The sequence below is a fragment of the Anabrus simplex genome, chromosome 6 (assembly GCF_040414725.1).
Source record: "Anabrus simplex isolate iqAnaSimp1 chromosome 6, ASM4041472v1, whole genome shotgun sequence".
NCBI lineage: Eukaryota > Metazoa > Arthropoda > Insecta > Orthoptera > Tettigoniidae > Anabrus > Anabrus simplex.
In genome coordinates this window covers 249,785,127-249,805,585 of record NC_090270.1, presented here as the reverse complement: position 1 = coordinate 249,805,585, position 20,459 = coordinate 249,785,127, and the positions used below count along the sequence as shown (strand labels likewise).

The window sequence follows — 20,459 nt, the reverse complement described above, 5'->3', positions numbered from 1 at the left end:
AACATCGTCAGGAACCGTCGGAGGTCATCCCGAGCATCGGGAATTTGAGGCGTATTCCATGCAACCAACCTGGATGGTCCGTCCGCATCTTGACGGAGTACTTGGGCATCTTCTGGAACGTGTTCCAGCCAGTGCGGCCTGGAGAGCTGGAGACCCGGGCCATTTAAAGGACAATGTGGAAGACAACCCCTGTCTACCATGAGGTGATGTGCAATTTAATATGCATTACATGAATAAACTCTTATCAAATCAGATTCAAACTTTTCTTGTAGATAGGACCCTGCCTCCTGTACCAAGAGCTGATATTCATCCAGTTTAGCCCTGAGAACTATTCCATGTAGAGTTGGGTCGGATTCGTTCAAAGGAAGGAGCGCGCTCTTTCGCTCCGCTCTCCAGATGGAGTCAGCTCCGGGGAGTCGTTCGAAGGAGCGGTTTGCTCCAAGCATCGCATGGCTCGAAGAGCCTAGCCTCTTCCACACCCCCCCCCCCCCCCCCCACACACCACATTCACTCGCTCCTTCGACACGCTCCAAGCGTTGTATCGCTCTTCCTTCGCTCATTTAAAGAAGTGTGCGTCTTTGCCACAGCTGCCAACCACATTGTGAGAAGGAAAGGAAGGAAATGGTTGAAAATCTATATTATTAATAAATACATTCTGATGTAAGTCCTTGCAAGGAATATTAGAATGATATAATTCCGAGAAGAAGATATTTTTTCCCTGTTAAATATTTTAAAAATAACGACGACAAACAATCTGTGTTGGTAAGCTGTACCCTTGTTCACCTCCACCCCTTACTACAAACTGTGTTTAGGACGTAATTCATCAAATAGCCAATAGATAGCATTGTAATACGGTTCTTCTCGAAGAATATCTTTCTTGGAAACCCGACAAATTGTGAGAAATACATACACAGAAAGAGACAGGCTATCAGCATCTGTTAACCAGACGTGTCAGTCTCAGTATACCTGCCCCTGCATAAAGACATTATACTACCGAGCTCGATAGCTGCAGTCGCTTAAGTGCGGCAAGTAGGCTATCCAGTATTCGGGAGATAGTAGGTTCGAACCCCACTGTCGGCAGCCCTGAAAATGGTTTTCCGTGGTTTCCCATTTTCACACCAGGCAAATGCTGGGCCTTAATTAAGGCCACGGCCGCTTCCTTCCCATTCCTAGCCCTTTCCTGTCCCATCGTCGCCATAAGACCTATCTGTGTCGGTGCGACGTAAAGCAACTAGCAAATAAAGACATTATGACCAACTCAACCCGTAATAAACAAATTCTCATAATTCCAGTGTAGATTGAGAAAATTCGTCATTTCTCTTACGCAGAATGTGATCACTTCCATAACGCGACAAATCCCTATGTCTTTCTTTAATTATTTTATACGAAAACGAATGCATTAAAATTTCGAGTAGGCAACATTATCTGCTTTTTCCTTTTTATTAATTGGCACCAATGTTCCATTGTGAACTGGAGTTTGTCGAATATCGGTCTATGGTCAGTTTTGTCTACAGTGTTCAGTGGGAATCATGGCTTTAAGGCAAAAGAAAAAGAGTGACATTTTAAACTTTTTTAAAGATTTAGGCGATGGGAAAGCAAAGTGCAATTTTTGCTCAAAACAGATTTCGTATAAAAGTGGCAGTATGTTTAATCTCGAGCGCCACGTTCGAAATTTACATCCTACTATGTCGTCTACAGAACGGCTAACGCCCGCTCTTCCCTCTTCAGAAGAAATTTCGGATGATCGTAGGTTAGCAGTGGCTTCGATTGCAACTTCTAATGAAGATGATTGTAGAGTCACACCAGCATCAGCCTGTGTTACACTTGAGCAAAGCGGAACTCCCCACCGGAATTCGGGTCAGACGTCCATTAGTTCCTATAGATGCACCGACCTCTTTCCAACAAAAGCAGTAGAGAAATTGACATTTTAGTTTTGGAGTCAATTGTGGAAAATTACTTGCCATTCCGCATCGTTGAAAGTAAAAAAAATTAGGACACTGATTCATAAACTCAATAAAGCTTATAATTTGCCTAAAAGAAAAACTCTATCGCAAGTAATTCTTCCACAATTGTATAATATGACGAAAGAATTTGTCAAAGAACAATTGGAGTCCGCAGTCTACTGTATGTGACATTACCTACTGACTTGGACTTCTATGAACAACGATTCCTACTTGTCCGTGACGGCTCATTTCATCGAGGGAGTCGAGTTGGTATCTGTTCTACTGGAATGTTTCATTACAAGAAGCACACGGCTCGAAACTTGGCTGAAGAACTCATAAGAGTTGCTCGTGAGTGGAAAGTGGAGACTAAAATCGTGTGTATTGTTAGCGATAACGCTGAAAATATTGTGGCTGCAATACATCAGACAGCCTGGAGGCAAATCCCATGTTTTGCCCATAATTTAAATTTAGTTGTGAAGTCGAACTCCACTGTGTTAAAGACATCACTGCGAAAGTGAAAAAAAAAAAGTGGACTTTTTCAAACGCAGCTCACAAGCTGAAGGCAAACTGCGAAAAATGCAGGAGCAGATGGGTGAACCAGTCTTGAGTATTAAACAAGATGTGGTAACGAGGTGGAATTCCACCTTCGTTATGCTCGAGAGGATTATTGAGGTCCAACGAGCTCTAATTTCAACAATTGCCTTAAACTACCCTGATCTGCCGCAGCTAAATAGCGATGACATCCAAAAGATCAAGCAGTTTGTGAAGTACTCAGAGCTTTCAAACTGGTCACTGAAGAGATGAACAGTGAGAAACAAGTGACAGCCTCTAAAGTGATTCTGCTGAGCCAGTCACTTAGACAATGGTGTGCCCAGTTTGTAAATAACTTTGCAATGTGTACGGAAGTGCAGGAGATGGCTCAAAAGATACTGGAAGCTCCTACAGTAAGGTTTACAAATATCAAAAAGAGTGCCATATTTTCAGAGGCAACAGCAGTAGATCCGCGCTTTAAATTACATGGTTTCGCGGATAGGAGTTGTTATAACTCCTGCAAACAAAGACTTATCCGTTTCTGTGAAAGTCACCAACTTCCCGTCAGCTCAGATGATGTTTCTCCTACTGCCCTCTCTGAAAGGAGTCCATTCACAGCTAAAGTTTCGAGTTTTGTCCGGAGTCCACACGAAAAATCAGCTGCGATAATTGAAGTGGATAACTTTCAAGAGCCATTGTTGCCTCTGAAAGGAAATCCACTTGTTTGGTGGTCAGAAAGACAACATGTGTACCCTTCTCTCCACAAACTGGCATTGAAGCGTTTGTGTGTAGTCGCTACTTCAGCGCCTTAGGAGAGATTTTTTTTTTCAAAAGCAGGACAGACTATAATTGAGAGAAGGAGCCGACTCACAGGAAAGCGAGTGTCCCAGATTTTATTTTTAAATTCTAATTTAAGTGAGTGGTGTATTTCGGGTGATGTACTTTGTGTAAATAGTTTGTACATAAACTTTAGCTTCTAGTTTTATATGCCTGAGAATATTATTATAAGAGTGCAGCCGAATGAGTTTACCATATTAAACACTACGTCATTCCATTTAAAGTGATAATTTACTGGCACGAAACAAATGTTGAATAGCGAATTTGGACAGGCGCTGTGTGTTGCCAAAGGACGTCGTTTTAAACGTGGCGGTAAACACAGACTGGTTACGTGTACGTGTCGAAGGAGCGGGAGTTGGAGAGGGAAGAGCGGAATGGCGAGGAGCGGAGCGAGCTCGGGGGATGAGCTGGTTGAAATTCAAGGTAAGTTCTCTTCACTCTCTCTCTTGACGCTCTCAGTATGAGCGAGTGTTATGTTTGAACGGTACGCTCTTTTGAAAGGAGCGAGCGGGGAGTCGCTCCACAAAAAGAGTCGTTCACCAGGAACGACTCGCTCCTGAGCGACCCAACACTAATTCCATGCTTACGTTGAAAATAAATCTTAAAGTCGGGCTCTTTTACTGGTAGGCCTACAACACGTATAAGAAAAAGCAATAAATGCTATAAAAGCTCTCGATGAATAAATTACATACACAAGCATATACAAGCTGTAGCTAAAAACTTCAATACAGCTCTTCACAGCAAAGTTCATACCTATTTTAACATATCAGTCTGGCTTGAGCAAGTGAGGAGCGTGGTCGCTCTGTATAGTGCGTGCCATAAATATGATTGGTATCGAGCAGTACCGGGCTGCGATTGGGAGGTGGCAGCTGAAGCAGAGGAAGGAGGCCAAGAATGGACTGGCAATAAAAAAAGAGGAGGTAAAATGGGGTGAAGCGGTGCTGGTAGCAGCAGTGTTAGCTGTGCTTCTAGTCATTGGGGGGCTGGAATTAAACCCAGGCCCAAATACCAGTGGCAAATTCATCATGGAAGATTTGGCATCACTTAAGGTGGTAGTGAAGGAAGTAATACAATTTTATTTTATTTTTTTTTGCTATTTGTTTTACATCGCACCGACACAGATAGGTCTTTTGGCGACGATGGGATAGGAAAGGCCTAGGAAGTGGAAGGAAGCGGCCGTGGCCTTAATTAAGGTACAGCCCCGGCATTTGCCTGGTGTGAAAATGGGAAACCACGGAAAACCATCTTCAGGGCTGCCGACAGTGGGGCTCGAACCCACTATCTCCCGATTACTGGATACTGGCCGCACTTAAGCGACTGCAGCTATCGAGCTCGGTGGAAGTAATACAAGAAAATAGTCAATGGGATAAGGTGCAAGAAATAAAGGACATGATGGAAAAACAGAGAAAGGAGATAGGGAACATGAAGAAATGGTTAGAAACGAAGACTGAGGAATTGAACAATAGAGCATGCAACAATGAGAAAGAAATAGAGTTATTAAGAGGGAAGGTGAAACATCTAGAAGAGGAGGTGATGATGATCAAGAAAGAAGCAGAGGGGTACAGGCAGGAGAGAATGAAGAAAGCCATATTTATATATGGTGTGGAAGGTGAGAAGGAAGGAAAGATTGATTTAATCTATAAGGTGGTAGAGGTCATACAGGATAGGATGAAGATAAATTTCAGTGAAGTTGACATAGACGATGTGGAGAGAGTGGTCAAAGCAAGGCAGAAGAAGATTATATTGTCACGTTTTGTGGTGGCAGCTGTGGACAGTATCATTTAGAACTGTGTCCTAAAAGAACAAGAAGACTCCTAAAGAAACAATACCGGCATGCATATTTGTGAGCATCTCTCCTTTAAAAATATATTTCTTCTCAGGCTATGTTTGTATGAAAAATATATTGTAACTATTAGGCTCTTCAGTCTGCCAAAACTAACTTTGAGTAAATAAACCTATAAACTACATGAGAGAGAAAACATATGCTAAGAGTATTGCATTTGCTTAAGCCACAACTCTTTAGCTACATTAACAGCAGATGTGGGACTTAAGCCTTTATGGCTCATTGTTCATAGTAGACTTCAACTGTTTCATAACTTGCTAAAACAGCCATTATTTGCAACTGGACATCCTCCTTTCTTCCATATATGGGGACTGTATTTTGTAATCTTAAACAAAACCATGTTTTTTTAAGGAAGGCCTTATCTGTGACTGAGTTAATTCTTTATGAAATGATAACTATTACCAGTCACAAGTTTTATTAAATGATTTACTCCACTACGCGTTTCAGAGACTTTACTCCATCGTGAAGTGGTGAAAATTGTGACATGTAATTGTTGCTCTACTTGACACTCAATTATTTTCAAAGAATATTAAGTTATACTATTGCATTTAAGAGTAGGAGCTATGTATTTTGAAGTTAAATGGTAACAGTAATTGCCCCCATGGATGAAGGCAGTAGAACAACATCCATATAAATCCAATGCCTGTCGTAAGAGGCAACTAAAATGGGGCAAGGGGCTCTTAACTTGGGAGCATTGGTTTGGTGACCACGAAGCCCTTACTGAGTTCTGGCATTGTTTCCACTCACTTGTGCCAGGCTCCTCACTTTCCTCTTTCCTATCCGACCTCCCTTGGTCAACTCTTGTTCTTTTCTAACCGCGACGGTATTAGGTTCATGAGAGCTAGAGGTTCTTTCATTTTCATGCCCTTTATGGCCCTTGTCTTTCTTTAGCCGATACCTTCATTTCTCAAAGTATCGGACCCCTTTCATTTTTCCCACTGATTAGATGGTTGCCCAGTTCCAGTTGTACTTCCTCTTATAACAATAACCACCACCACCAATACTCATTTCTTGTAAACAGTGGACATCCACCCTTCTGCTCCTGAGTTCCTGAACTGTTATGTACCGAGCTTGATAGCTGCAGTCGCTTAAGTGCGGCCAGTATCCAGTATTCGGGAGATAGTAGGTTCGAACCCCACTGTCGGCAGCCCTGAAAATGGTTTTCCGTGGTTTCTCATTTTCACACCAGGCAAATGCTGGGGCTGTACCTTAATTAAGGCCACGGCCGCTTCCTTCCCACTCCTAGCCCTCTCCTGTCCCGTCGTCGCCGTAAGACCTATCTGTGTCGGTGCGACGTAAAACAACTAGCGAAAAGAAAAAAAAGAACTGTTATGTTATCACAAGAACTGCTGTAGGACATTGTTAGAAGTGTCACGATAAAAGAAGATCTAATCTGCTTATCTCCCTTACTCTCTGAAAAAGCTTTAAACATAGAATACGTTTTATCAGAGGATCTACTTGGTAAAAGGACAAACGGATAGCATTGTTAGCAGTCGTATAGTGCATAGATGTACTCTGCCATGGTCATAGTTACCAAAAACTATTGTTAAGTATAATTTCCGTGTGTGTAAAACCTCATGAATACAAACTCACCTAAGACGAACACTCGGTTAACATGTACAAAATTTTGGTCCCGGCAGAGAGTGTATTATTTCTTATGGACAGTCTTCTCGGTTAACATGAATTTTGGTTACCACGAACTATGAACTTTTTTTTTTTTTTTTGCCTCCTGCACCATTATATCTCAGTTAACGTGGACCACTGACACTATTTGTTGCTTTTTAAGTTGTTTTTCTGGTAGGAACACAAACCGTTGTCAAACTATAGTTTATTTGGATGTCAAACTGTAAGAGGATTAAAATTGACATTTCTTGGTGCAATTAGATTGACACTCACCGAGCGAGTTGGCCTTGCAGTTAGGGTCACGTAGCTGTGAGCTTGCATTTGGGAGATAGTGGGTTCAATCCCACCATCGGCAGTCCTGAAGATAGTTTTCTGTGGTTTCTCATTTTCACACCAGGCAAATGGTGGGGCTGTAACGTAGTTAAGGCCATGGCCGCTACCTTCCCAATCCTTTACCAGTCTTGCATTGCCAAAAACCTTCAATGTGTTAGTGCTACATTAAACCACTAAAGCTCATTCCACGTTAGGAAAACAGTATTGCTCTTATGGGCCTACAAGGAGTGAACACACCCCCTCTGAAACATATATAATTTCTTGCGATTAAGGGATATTATACTGTACTTTGTAATGTATTATGAAAGACAGATAAAGAGGATGAGGCATTTTTGCCTGTGAGTTATTAAAATACTGTAACTACTTAAAATTTTCTTTTTCATAAATTTATTCGAAGGAATTCGCAGGAACAGCCATTGCTTTATTGCCTTCCTTCATTTTCCTTCTTCTGTGTTGGTCTGGTACAAGCATCGTGTAGTCCCTCACTCTGTGAACCACCGGCATTTCACTTCTGTAGTGAAGTCATCTACAGTATTTATTTGTTGCGTGTGTGTATTCAGGCTTTAATTCAGTGCGTATTTGTCTTGTCTTGCGTTGAGTGAGAGTTGGCCGGCCCCGTGGTGTAGGGGTAGTGCCTGCCTCTTACTCGGAGGCCCCAGGTTCGATGCCAGGTCAGGGATTTTTACCTGGACCTGAGGGCTGATTCGAGGTCCACTCAGCCTACATGATTAGAATTGAGGAGCTATCTGACGATGAGATAGCGGCCCCAGTCTCGAAAGCCAAGAATAACGGCCGAGAGGATTCGTCGTGCTGACCACATGACACCTCGTAACCTGCAGGTCTTCGAGCTGAGCAGCGGTCGCTTGGCAGCTGTAGTGCCACGGGTTTTTTTTTTGAGTGAGAGTTGGTTGTATATTGCATAGTATTTGTGTGTGTTCTATTATTTTCTACTGTACAGAAGCTGTTACTGAAAATTTTGGTGTTGTGGTGTGCAGGGATATGCCATGGCATAACTTGTACTGATAAAAATTGCCATGTGTTTTATTTATGCTTGGTTTTGTTATTTAGCTGTTCTTTCTTAAGCACATTTTAATTTTACCACTTTTCTTCACGACTGCATTTAATTTTTGCTGTTGTTTTTTGTGAGCGATAGGACAGCACAGTAGTACCCTGCATTGCCTGGGGAAATTTATTAAATGCAAATAAATGCATCCGTCACCCCTCGAGCCCATAAAAAATGTTTTTCTATTTTCTTCCCCAATTTGCCTTATACTTCAGTGCTGAGGATGTTTATCTGCCGTGGTTTACCTCTTATTCTGTACAAACCAAAAATAGCCCCTGTAACCTCCCCCCTCCCCCTCCCCATCCCCTTTAGTTCATAAAAATAATTTGGAGCTTAGTTTCCTCCGCTTTTTATCTTGAACGTAAATGCTGAATTTCACACATTTATGTACTGCCGTTTTCCCGTGATGGTATTGAGCAGAGCCGCTCGATATGGCAACCCTGTTGTCATAAGAACAATACTGTTTTCTTAATGTGGAATGAACTATAGCAAAAATGATCGACAATCATGGATGTTACAGAGTCAGCATCGGCTTGTAGGCTTTCCCTACAAACTTATTTCAATAATGTGCGCATTTAAAGAAAGAACACTATTGAAGATTAAGAGATTGTTGTTAATGTATGAGGTAGCGCTAGTGATCAGGATAATGATGTAATTCCACCTAGCCACAAGGAAATTTTAACCACATTTAGAATTTTGTACTCTTTCGCTGAGTTTACTGAAGCTGCAAATACATCTGGTCATGAAGTGACAAGGCACTTTTATTCCCTTGAGCGACAGCAAAACATACTAAAAATTTTATCCAGAAAATTACTTTGAGTATCTTAACAGTTATTTATGTAGTGTCATATACTGTAAAAGGCACAAGTACTCTAAAATTAGAGCCCTGCATGGATATACAAAATATTATCCGCACTCACTCTGCATCTGCACTTTCTTCATCCACATCCGCGAATTGTTAACTGTGGATATTGCAAATATTTTACTATATTATACCCAAGGTATTGAAACAGATAGATCTATTAACATAATACAACAGGTGTGATATCTGGCACCAGACACCCTACAGTCACAGGTTTATGATGGATTTCCTCTTGCGACAACTACCGACATATTGAGCGGTTCTCTTTCGGAATCTTTGTTCCTTTCTTTCACTAATTGCGGGCAGGAGCCAACTAGGCTTAGGTCAGATTTACGGTTTCATGTTCTCAAGGCTCTTTATATATCTCCATTCTCCCATACCAATGTCAAGGGTCGCTTAACCACAAGCAAAAATAAAGAGTATACCTGAGTGAAAATTAATAAACTTCATTATTTAGAAATTATCAGCAAAATTATCCACACTGCCATACTGTTTGCATCCACCAAGACACTAACTTTGGGGATATCTGCGGTGAAAAGAGTACCTTTGAATACCACCGGACTGAGCCAGGATCGAACCTGCCAAGTTGGGGTCAACCGTCTGACCCACTCAACCTGGCGGATTTCATGTTAATGAGGTTGTATTGTATAAACACATTGTAAATACAGTTCTGCAACTGAGCTCAATCTCTTGGTAGTTGATACTTGACATAAGTGAAAATTCCTCTAAAAAGGAGTAAATTTGGATAATAAAATATTATAAATAACAGTAATTTATATCTCACTGTTATAAAAGAAATGTTTTCTCTCCATGATGGTTTCAAGAAAACTGTTTAAATTCTTTTTTCTGTTCTAGAGGTGTACTGCAGTCTAGTATTGGTAGGTGTGTTCTGGGGTGCAACGAATCCTCTGATAAAGAAAGGATGCACTGGATTGGAGAAGGTGAAAGCACGTAACGTCGTCCTCCAGTTTGTAAAGGAGCTCCTGTTCCTGCTTGGAAACTGGAAGGTAATTTTTTCTCTACACATCAGTGATACTTAACTAGTGAATTGTTGCAATAGACCGAGTAGTTGGCTGTGTGTATTGGGTTATATAGCTATCAGAATGTATGCGGAAGATAATGGGTTCAAACCCCACTGCCGACAGCCCTGAAGATGGTTTTCTGTGGTTTCCCATTTTCACACCAGACAAGTGCTGGGGCTATACCTTAATTAAAGCCATAATTACTTCCTTCTCTGTTCCAGCCCTGTCCTATCTGTTCGTCACCATATGACCTGACAGTGTCGTTGCAATGTAAAACCAGTAACGTTGAGATGATATTAAATTGTGTGAGCCTCCCTTTATAACCTTTTTGGACTGGCCTTGTGCCCTGGAATATCTGTGTCAATTGGTTGTTCGCCAAAATACCCTTTTTTAAGCTAATGTATGCTGCGCGCCATTGTCCTGGCTCCGTGTGGTTGCGCGTAACTGCGCATGCGCCCACCGGCTACCAAGAGACTTGCTTCCTCCTCGCGTCTGACGCGAGAGCCAGTTCGCTTGAGCCAGCCATCATGAGCGCGTGTGTGATTGTGTGCTGCGCTATGCAGTGGTGAATTACCTTAAAACCGCCGTGATTAGTGCATTAACGGGGATGTTCCCCGGCAGAACTAGTTGGAGACCTCCTACCATTTCATCTGATCATATTTGTTCAACTATATTTCTTCTGGATACTCGCTAACAAGGTCTTGTGTGCTGGCTTCACGACCGCATTCTTCGTTAACAATGGCCAGGTTTGAATTTCTCACAATTTCTTCATCACCAAAGGTATGTACCAGTGTTTGAAACATTTTAAGCGTCGTCAAGAAGAGGATTTTGATATTTTCAAAGATTTCAGGAAACATTGGAAAAATAATAATAATAATAATAATAATAAAGATTTAAATTTTCGTCGTTAAACTGGTACCTATTGGCGTGTGCTGTTATGAAAATCTGAAAAACAGTTTCGGCAACTAATCACAGTAATGTGGAAGGTCCACAGTGAACTGAATTGGAATATTTAATTTAAAATTAAAATGAGGTTTTTTGGCATCTTAAATTGTAACTTTCCTTGTGAACCAAGGTACAGTCTCCAAGATTGCGGGCTTAACTTTCTTCGGGTTTCTGTTTGCTTTCCTGTGTTTTGTTTTCCCATTCGTTTGGTATGTTTTCTTCTCTCCTCCCCCTTCCGGGGTTTTCCGTGAATTAATTTCTCTTGCCTGTTTACCTCCTTGTTTTTGGGAGGCGTTGCTTTTGTTTTTGTGGTTACCTTGGCAACGGATTTGTGTGGTGATTGTTGTCGGTTGTTGATGTAGTCTGGCGCATGGAGCCTGTGTGGATCTTGAATTATATATTACTGAGTTGAGTGTATCGTTTACTGTTTTAAATGTTATTTAATTTATTTTGACCACCCTTTAAAGTTGTGTTACCTTTCCTTGCCCCGGATGGTGGTGTTTTTCTACGTAAAATTCTATATGTCTTGGAAACTGTCCTTGGTGAAAACTGAACGTTTTAATTTTGGTAATTATGAGAAGCGGCCGCGTTGAAAAACAATCTAATTGAAAACCTTGTTAACTAAGTAGGGTATTTTTAATTAATTTATTAATTATCCGTGATCGATCACATTTTTATTCAAGGTAGTATTTATGTAAGGAAGTCAATTGGTTTTCCGTTGTTTTCAGATCACATTTTATTAGGTACGGAGGTCATCCTTTCTTTTCTTTGTTGTTTTCATAATAATTATAATTTATTATCTGTTAAAGAATATTTATTTACTTTAATTGTTAATCACTAATGAATTAATTTTTCTTTTAAGCTATATCGGGTAATGTCTGATTCCTTTTATTAATTGTTATTTACTTTTCCCCTTTTTCAACCTTACGTTGAATTTATTTATTGATTTTGGTTTTACTTCTTAAAATAAACACAGGTTTTATCAACTTAAAGGTTTAATTTGTTGCCTCCAATTTACCTTTACAATTAAAGTTCTTTAATTTTTTTAAGTGTTGGTTTTCATTCGCCACATTCGGTGGAGCACTGTCACCGATTTTATTGAGCATTAGCTTCCACGGCCTTAAGTCGTCTTCCTCCGCTGCTTCCGGTAAGTGTGGTATCTTCATCCTTTGGTAATTTCTATGGTTTCCTGTTGTTTTATTATGCTCTGACCTTTGTTGTCGTTTTCTTGTGCCCTTGGTTCTCCCTCGTGTTCGCTATAACTCCTATTTTGGGGCGGACACGCTGACAACCTTCTCACCAGGGTCTCTATCTCTCTCTCTCTCTCTCTCTCTCTCTCTCTCTCTCTCTCTCTCTCTCTCTGCCCTTTTTCCTCTCTCTCCTACTCTCACCCTGGTGGGTAAGGTTATTGACCTCATCATCCCTAGGTCGTACCGGGGACCTAGAGGGTGGTGTACGGTTAGAGTGGTATCAGAGCGGTGGTTGTTTGTTGTTCCACTGTTGTTCTGAACCCGATTTGAGTGGTAGCAGACCTGTTGTTGTTGTTGTTGTTGCTCTGCTGCCTTATCTCTGTTGTTTCTGCCTTGTGCAGCCTAACTTTCCTCCCCTCCTACCCTTGCTTGGTGCAGTGCTGTGGCGAATGTTGGTGGATGGAAATCAAAGACTAAGAAACTAAAAGTGTTATTGTCAATAACTATTGTGAAAGGGAGTGCAAGGATCTTGTGTAATTTTTTAAATTATTTTGTTCCATGTTTGCTACCATGGCGCGTGCCGTTACGACCCCCTCCTTCCTGCGTCGTGCCGAATTGGAGTACGAGTTATCCGTTCGTGGCCTTGAACCTGCCCGTACTGTCGCTGAATGCGCTGCCTTGCTATCAGCCAACTCCCAGGTCCCCATTAATGTATTTTCTATTGACAGGAGTCGAGTGGGTGAGTACCTTAACTTAATCTGTGACAATCTTAACGAAATTAACATTATTCGTGAAGAGTTTATTGAATTGCCTCCGTCCAAAGCCCAAGTAAACCGGCTGAGGGCCAGAGCTGACCACTACTCGGGCCGAATTCAGGATATATTATCCATTAAGCCTGATTCTGTTTTTGTGTCAGAATGTGCTAGATTGTTAACGGTGGTTTCTGGCATCACCTCTGATTTAGATTTGCTGTTAATTAACAGAGATATGGAGAATTGTTCTATTTCCACTGGACTTAACCTTACTGTACCTGCCCTGAGTGTCCCTTCCCACCAAATTGCGTCCTCGACCCATGCCCAGGGTCTGTGTTGTGTGACTGCTCCTTTACTGGAAAGCCTAGTCTCTAAGCTAAATTCGACGTCATCGCCTAACTGTTTAAAGGAAGTTTTTCGTGGAGTGAAGTCCTTTTCTGTAAATTCTATCGATGAGTGTATTCGATTCCTACGGTTTCTGGTGGAGTTGACTGAGACTGGTAATGTGTACTCAGTCGATGATTTGGGGATTTTCTGCGCCCTCTTCCGTCATTGTGAAGGGATCCTAAAGAGAGAAATTTCTGAAGCTATCTCTAAAAATTTATCGATTAGCACCTTTCATGAACTAGTCCTTTCCAAATTTATTCCCTCTCTTGCTCTCCAAAGTCTTGTGCCCCAACACTGTTTCCGGACCCAGTTCCTGCATGAGAACCTGCTAACCTATGTGCTAGTGCGATTCTTTTGCAAGGTTTTTAGAATTTCTGTGCCAGAAAGTGAAATGGTCTCCAGAATTTTAAAAGGAATATCTCCTGCGTACCGCTCCTATCTTTCCTTAACCCGTTGCCCTACTACCTTTCAAGAATTGGAAGAGGCCTGTTCCTTTGCCGAAGATGTCAAACATGGGGATGCCTCCAGACCTGTGAATTTCCCTCCCCCTACTACTACCAACTGTCCCGTCCTTCCGTCAACACCTAAAGTAGTGAATGCCCGTAAATGTTACAACTGTGGGTCCCGAAATCATCTTAGAAACTCCTGTCCTGACGTTAGACGTGGTCCAGGCACTTGCTATTCCTGTGGCTCTAGACAGCATGTTAAAAGAAATTGCCCCTTGGTAGACAGAAATGGTACTCAATGACTAGAAAGGGAAAGGGCAAGGTCTGCCCATACTAAGTTTGTAAACCCTGAAACTCGTAAAAAACCGGTGTGTCCCCCTATGTGCAATAGTATTTCTGCTCATGCCCCCTCCTCTGGCACGTGCACATTTGTCGAAGTTAATAATGAACCCGTAGATGCCCTTCTTGATACTGGAAGCGTAGTATGCTTGATGAATTATGCCTGGTATTGTCAAAAGAAATCCTCGTGTAAACTTCTGGAAATAAAACCCACTAATCTAAGATGTGTTTCGGCTAATTGTCAGTTTTTAAATATTTTGGGTACTGTGAAGGTCAAGTTGAGGATTGGGAATTTCACTTGGAAGATCAAGTGCTTGGTGACATCCAATTTATCATGTAACATTATTCTGGGTACCAATTTTCTATCTTGGGCCGGTGTTGTTTTGGATCCTCAGTGTCGAAATTTCTTTTTTAAATTTTCTCCTGACCTGAAATTTGAATTGATTAACGTTCCCTTGAAAATGCCTAAAGTTTTGTGTGCGGGTTATCCTGAGTCAGATGAGTCTAGTGACATTGATCGGCTTGACCTGAATCATTTAGGAGATGCCGAAGCATGGCAAGTTCGTGATCTTTGCAAGGAATTTCCCGATGTGTTCACTAGCAAGTTAGGCTTGACTGACGTACTCGAGTATGATATTGAGTTGTCTGACCTGCAGCCTGTTCGATCCCCTCCTTACCGCCTTTCCCCACCCCGTATGTTGGAACTAAAGAAAATCATTGAGCAAATGGAGAGAGACGGAGTGATCAGACCTTCAGCTTCCCCGTACGCGTCCCCTGTGTTCTTGGTACCCAAACCTTCTGGTGGTTATCGTGCTGTGATTGACTATAGGGTCCTAAATAGTAAGATTGTACTCCAATCTATTCCTCTACCCGACCTTCATACTTGTTTTGGATGGTTCTCAGGTGCGAAATTTTTCACTGTCCTGGATTTGAACCAGGCATATTATCAAGTGCCTTTATCGAAGAGATCAATTCCCCTCACTGCCTTCATCACCGACTGGAACTTGTATGAGTTCCTCAGGCTTCCGTTCGGGCTCAGTTGTGGAGCAGCCGTGTTGTCGAGGTTGTTAAATTCCATTCTCTCTGACATTAAGTTCAGCTATGTCTTTAATTACCTGGACGATTTGGTAATTTATTCGAATACCTTCGAGGAACATATGGTGCACGTCAGGGAAGTATTGCTACGGTTAAGAAAAGCCGGCCTTACTGTGAAGTTATCAAAGGTAGCTTTTGCCAGACCCAGTATGTTTTTCTTGGGACATGTAGTTTCTTCTGAAGGCGTTTCCATAGATCATTCCAGAACTCAAGCCATTAGGGATTTTCCACCTCCCAAAGATGTCAAGGGCATTGCTCGATTCATTGGTATGGTCAATTTTTTTAGAAAATTCATCCCTAACTTTGCTGAAGTGGCTGCCCCGTTGAACGACCTTAGGAGAAAGAATGTAAAATTTACTTGGGGTAAAGCCCAGGAGGAAGCTTTCAATTCATTGAAGGTCGCATTGACTAATGCACCTTTGTTAGCTATTCCTGATTTTGAGAAACGTTTCATTGTCCAAACTGATGCCTCCGGGCGTGCTATTGCTGGCGTTCTGTTACAAGAACATGAAGATGGGCGTAGGCCGGTGGCCTACGTATCCAGGGTCCTCAATGATCTGGAGTCTAAGTACTCCATTTATGAACTAGAGTGTCTAGCTGTGCTGTTTGCACTGGAAAAATTTCGATCATTCATTGAACACATCAACTTTGATCTGGAGACCGATAATCAGGCTCTTTCTTGGGTGTTGAACCGACCAAAAAGGACCGGTAGGATAACTAGATGGGCATTACGGATCTCATCCTTTAATTTCAATGTTCGCCACATTCGTGGGTCTGAGAACGTCATTGCCGATGGCTTGAGCAGGATGTTTGAAGGTAATTCTTGTGCGGAAGCCAACCCGTGTGTCGATGAACTTGCTGTCAATACCGTTGGAGTTAGTGCCATCCTCACCGATTCCCCGTTGCTGTACCAAGAAATTGGAGATCATCAGAAAACTGATCTGGATCTGAAAAGGATCATTGATACAATCAGCAGTGGGATCGAAGTAAAACCTTACTCCTTATCTAAGGGCGTTCTCTGTTGTAAGGGTCGCAAGGACCATAATTCCAAAATTGTCGTTCCAAAGGTTCTGATACCTGTCATTTTCAAATATTACCACTGTTCACCCCTTGGCGGTCATCTAGGAAATTTCAAAACTCGTCTGAAAATCAGGCAATTCTTTGTTTGGAAGAAAATGGATAGCGATATCAGGAACATGGTCAAATCTTGTAAATCTTGCGCCATCAGCAAACCTAATTTGAATAATCGGGTGGGATTATTGTCTTCATCACAAGCGTCGCGCCCCATGGAACGACTGTTCATCGATTTCGTTGGTCCCCTCCCCCGATCTTCCTCGGGAAACACCCACATTTTTGTCTGTATAGATGCCTTCTCCCGGTTCTGTTGGATCTTCCCCACCAGGTCCACTAATTCACGTACCTCTATCTCCTGTCTAAATTCCATCTTTGCATCATTTGGCCCACCTAAGTTCTTGGTATCTGACAATGCTAGTTCTTTCACCAGTAACTCCTTCAAAAGGTATCTGTTTGAGTTGGGCATTTCCCATGTCACCACTATTCCTTACTACCCAAATCCTTCTTATGCAGAGAGGTTGAATCGGAACTTAAAGTCTGCGTTGATAGCGTATCATCATGACAACCAGTCCAAATGGGACTCCTGTCTGCATTGGTTGGCCCATGCTTTTAATTCCGCTACTCATGAGTCCCATGGTAAGACGCCTATGTCTTTAATGTTTGGCTATACCCCGTACTCCCCTATGTCTAACCTTCTATGTATTGAAGATCTTCTCCCAGACCTATCTAGGCCTAATGATGTTCAAAAGATCTGGAACGAAGCAAAAAGGAATCTAGCCGTGTCATACGAAAAGGTCAAAAGGCAGTATGATAAGGGTAGGAAACCGTCAAAATTCAATGTTGGTGATCTGGTGTATGTTAAGTGCTACCCAATGAGTAAGGCCGTGAATAAGTTTTCGGCAAAACTTGCCCCTAGGTACCAAGGCCCGTGCACTGTGTTGGAGTTCTTGTCTCCCGTTTCTATTTTGGTAAGTGACCCTGTAGCAAAACGAATTAGGCGCGTTCATGTTTCTCAAGTTAAACCTGGTTGATCTGGCAAATTGTACCGCATCTTCCGCTGGATGGATGCGCCTTTGGTAACTGACCTGTAACGTTAGTGAATTTAGCACACGCTGTGGGATGGCGAGCGAGTCAATCTGGTCCTTTCTGTGCCTTGTATTGGTGATTCTAATTTTGTACTCCTGGTATTTTACTGTTTCTAGGCGTGGATCCTTGTAGTTAGAAATTGTCTTTCCTTAATTGTCTTGTGATGGTGGTATTAAAACCGTGGGTTAGATATCCTCGTTATCTAACCTTATGCTTGTGTGGTGCGCTACCGAGGTTCCATTGGGGAAATCTGATGACATCTAACTTAAATTGTGTCTTGTTGGTCCCTCTGTTTTCTCTAGGCGTTTAGTATGTAATTTCAAAGACTTATTTCTTCTGTGGCTCCGCATCGGATTCCCTCCGCTGAACCCTTCGATCATCTTGTGACTTAATCATTGCTGAGCTATGGTGTGCTTGGGATGGAATGTGAGGGAGTGTGTCTGGTGCCTGAGTGTTTACCATTTTGTCATCCTTTCATTTTGTGTGTGTCTGGAGATGTGTGGTGCTTAGTCATGATTGGGTTGCTATTTGTGCCATTTTAGCATTGTACAATTTCTGATTGTGGCCTGTTACGATCTATTGGTGTCGGAAAGGTTCCCTGCTTGCCTTCTGCATGGACCGCGTGTCTTAACGGTGTTTCTTTTCCGGATACTGAAGTTGTATTCATCCATGATTGAGTGATCTGACACTCCTCCTTTTGGGCACTCTTTGCGGCTGCTCTAAAAGTGGTATTCTATGCGTGAACCCTCTATATTATTTTTCCTGTAATGGGTTTTGGGCTGAATTTATCTTCCTAACCGTTGATTTTGGGGGTCGTTTTGGGGTTATGTAGAAACTGTTTCCGATTTTTCTGTGGGCGTTCGGTTTGTGCACTCCTGCCAGCATTGTGGTTGTATCTCCTGTGTTGTAACTTGGTAATGTTGTTGTGAGTTGTTAGGATCCTTTTGAATTGTGGACCGTTTGTAACGTTGTGTAATTTTCCTTATCTACCGGTTGGCGTGTAGAGTTTTCGGTGGTACTGTCGGACTTCCTTCCTGAGGATATTTCTCCTTTTGTGCTTCTGTGGGATGGACCTAGTCCTTAATCTGTACCGGGTTTGCTATTGTAATTTCTGCTTAGTATTGTGCTGTTTTTGTTTGTGGTCTGTGAGCATGCGTTGAGGATAGCTGTCCTTTATCTCTCTATGAGTAACCCGTGTTGCTAGCTTGTCATTATTTATGTAATCGTGTTTGGGATTACGTTGTTTGGCTGTCAAGACACCTTGGTTGGGACGTTATTTGTCCTTTAATTTACCTCTGTGTCACGGTAGATTTGGCTGTTGGTTTTGTATCCACTACTCCGAGGAGGTACACCTTCGGGTGGGCAATTCTTAGTTTTCTGTTGGCTCTGGGATTTTCGACTTTTTCTTCCTCACGCAGAATTAGGTTTGTGGTTACTATTCTGTACCACGTTGCCTCGTGCTTTTATTTCTTGTAGTTGTACTTTGATGTGGCCGTTACGGATGACTGACTGATCGCGATTTTTCCATCTGGTAACCTATAGGAGTCTCCTAATTGCCCGTCGAGTCTACTGTTGCCTGTCTTACCTCTCTGTGACTCGAGTGGTTTCTGCGTCCCTCTTTCCACTGATGGTTTTCCGTTGGTCTGTTCAAATATTAGTTTTCTATGCTTGTATCCTTCCCTGTGTTTTGTTGGTGAACTAGGATAAGTTGCCGATCCCAGTGTGGTTTGTATTTTGTTCAACCCCTCGTTCTTGACCCTTGGACCGATTGACGAGTTCGCCACTCCGTGGTTGTGTGTGTGTGTCACTCCAATATCTAAAAGTGTAATTTGATAGGTCATTCATGTGTCCTCTTAGTTTAACTCCTGCTATTCTAAACCATATGTTCCCAGGACGTCTATTCTTGGAGTGGTCCTGTACCTTTATTTATATATTTTTCTTGGGGTGATTTGTGCTTGAGTAATATTACTGCTTTCCTTTCCGTTATTTTCTTGATCTATTCGGGATATCTGTCTTTGTCCCGGTTGGTATTAAGTGTTGGTTTGTACCCGATGTTTCTATGTGTTCTTGTTAATTGTTTCTCTACGTGTCATTGTAGTATCCTTCGTGGTAGAGTAACCTTGTATATTTTATGTAGTTTCCCATTGGTTTCTAAATTGTCGTTGAATGGACCTTTCTTTTCCTTCGGTGCTAAATCGGACCAAGTGGAAAGCTCTGGGCTTCAGCTAGTTTGCTGGTAACTAGCATAATGTAAAGTTAATTGGCGGATCTATCGATCCTTGTAACTGAAAACTCACCTACTTTTAATTTCCTGGTTTGTCCTTTTTTTTCTCCCTCTTCTTGTGGTTTTGCCCCCATCCGGGTCTTCCGGTGCGTTTCTTTCCCCTATTGTCACCTTTTTGCAACACGAGATCATGCATTTCCTTAATATCCAAGGAGACTTGTAAAGGTATTCGTGCATTAAAAAAAAAATTAATTTACCACCGTGCTTTGGAAAGTAACCTGAATGCGTGGACTAAGAATCATGTGGTTTTCGTTTGATTTTGGTCAGTATATCTGTGATTTGTGTAAGAGTTGCCAAACCTCAAAGGTGAACTGGCTCGTGTGTCAAAAACTATATCATTGTGTGATGCATTGAACCAAAGTGTATCGGGTGGACCTGAATATTTGGTGAACTCTGGTCATTGTGCTCTCTATTTGGTGAAAAACATTACTCTGGTGATTTTCTGAGTGCTCGGTTAACGTTTCTGGACACTGATGTTGATCGCACCCCGCCAGTTATTTCTAAAAACAATGTGATATGGAACTGTGTCTTAAACTATTAACCTGGTCATGCGAACTCCTAACTAAAACTAGTTAATCTTGGTGGTCGTTTTCTGTTGGAATACTTCGCCCAAATTTAGTATATGTGTGACTACCACATCATTGATGGCATATGCATGAGATTTTGTCGTCGTTTCGGGGCGGGAGGGCTGAGACGATATTAAATTGTGTGAGCCTCCCTTTATAACCTTTTTGGACTGGCCTTGTGCCCTGGAATATCTGTGTCAATTGGCTGTTCGCCAAAATACCCTTTTTTAAGCTAATG

At 42.0% G+C, this 20,459-nt stretch overlaps 1 protein-coding gene across 2 annotated transcripts in view; it reads left to right on the top strand.

The window, feature by feature from the left end:
- LOC136876410 (transmembrane protein 234 homolog) overlaps nucleotides 1–20,459 on the top strand; it is a 59,133-nt gene that overhangs the window by 16,190 nt on the left and 22,484 nt on the right. For both annotated transcript variants that reach the window (XM_067150360.1, XM_068228417.1), the window contains exon 2: nucleotides 9,891–10,042. In XM_067150360.1, coding sequence (XP_067006461.1) covers nucleotides 9,891–10,042 — 152 coding nt within the window. The remainder of the gene's footprint in view (nucleotides 1–9,890; nucleotides 10,043–20,459) is intronic.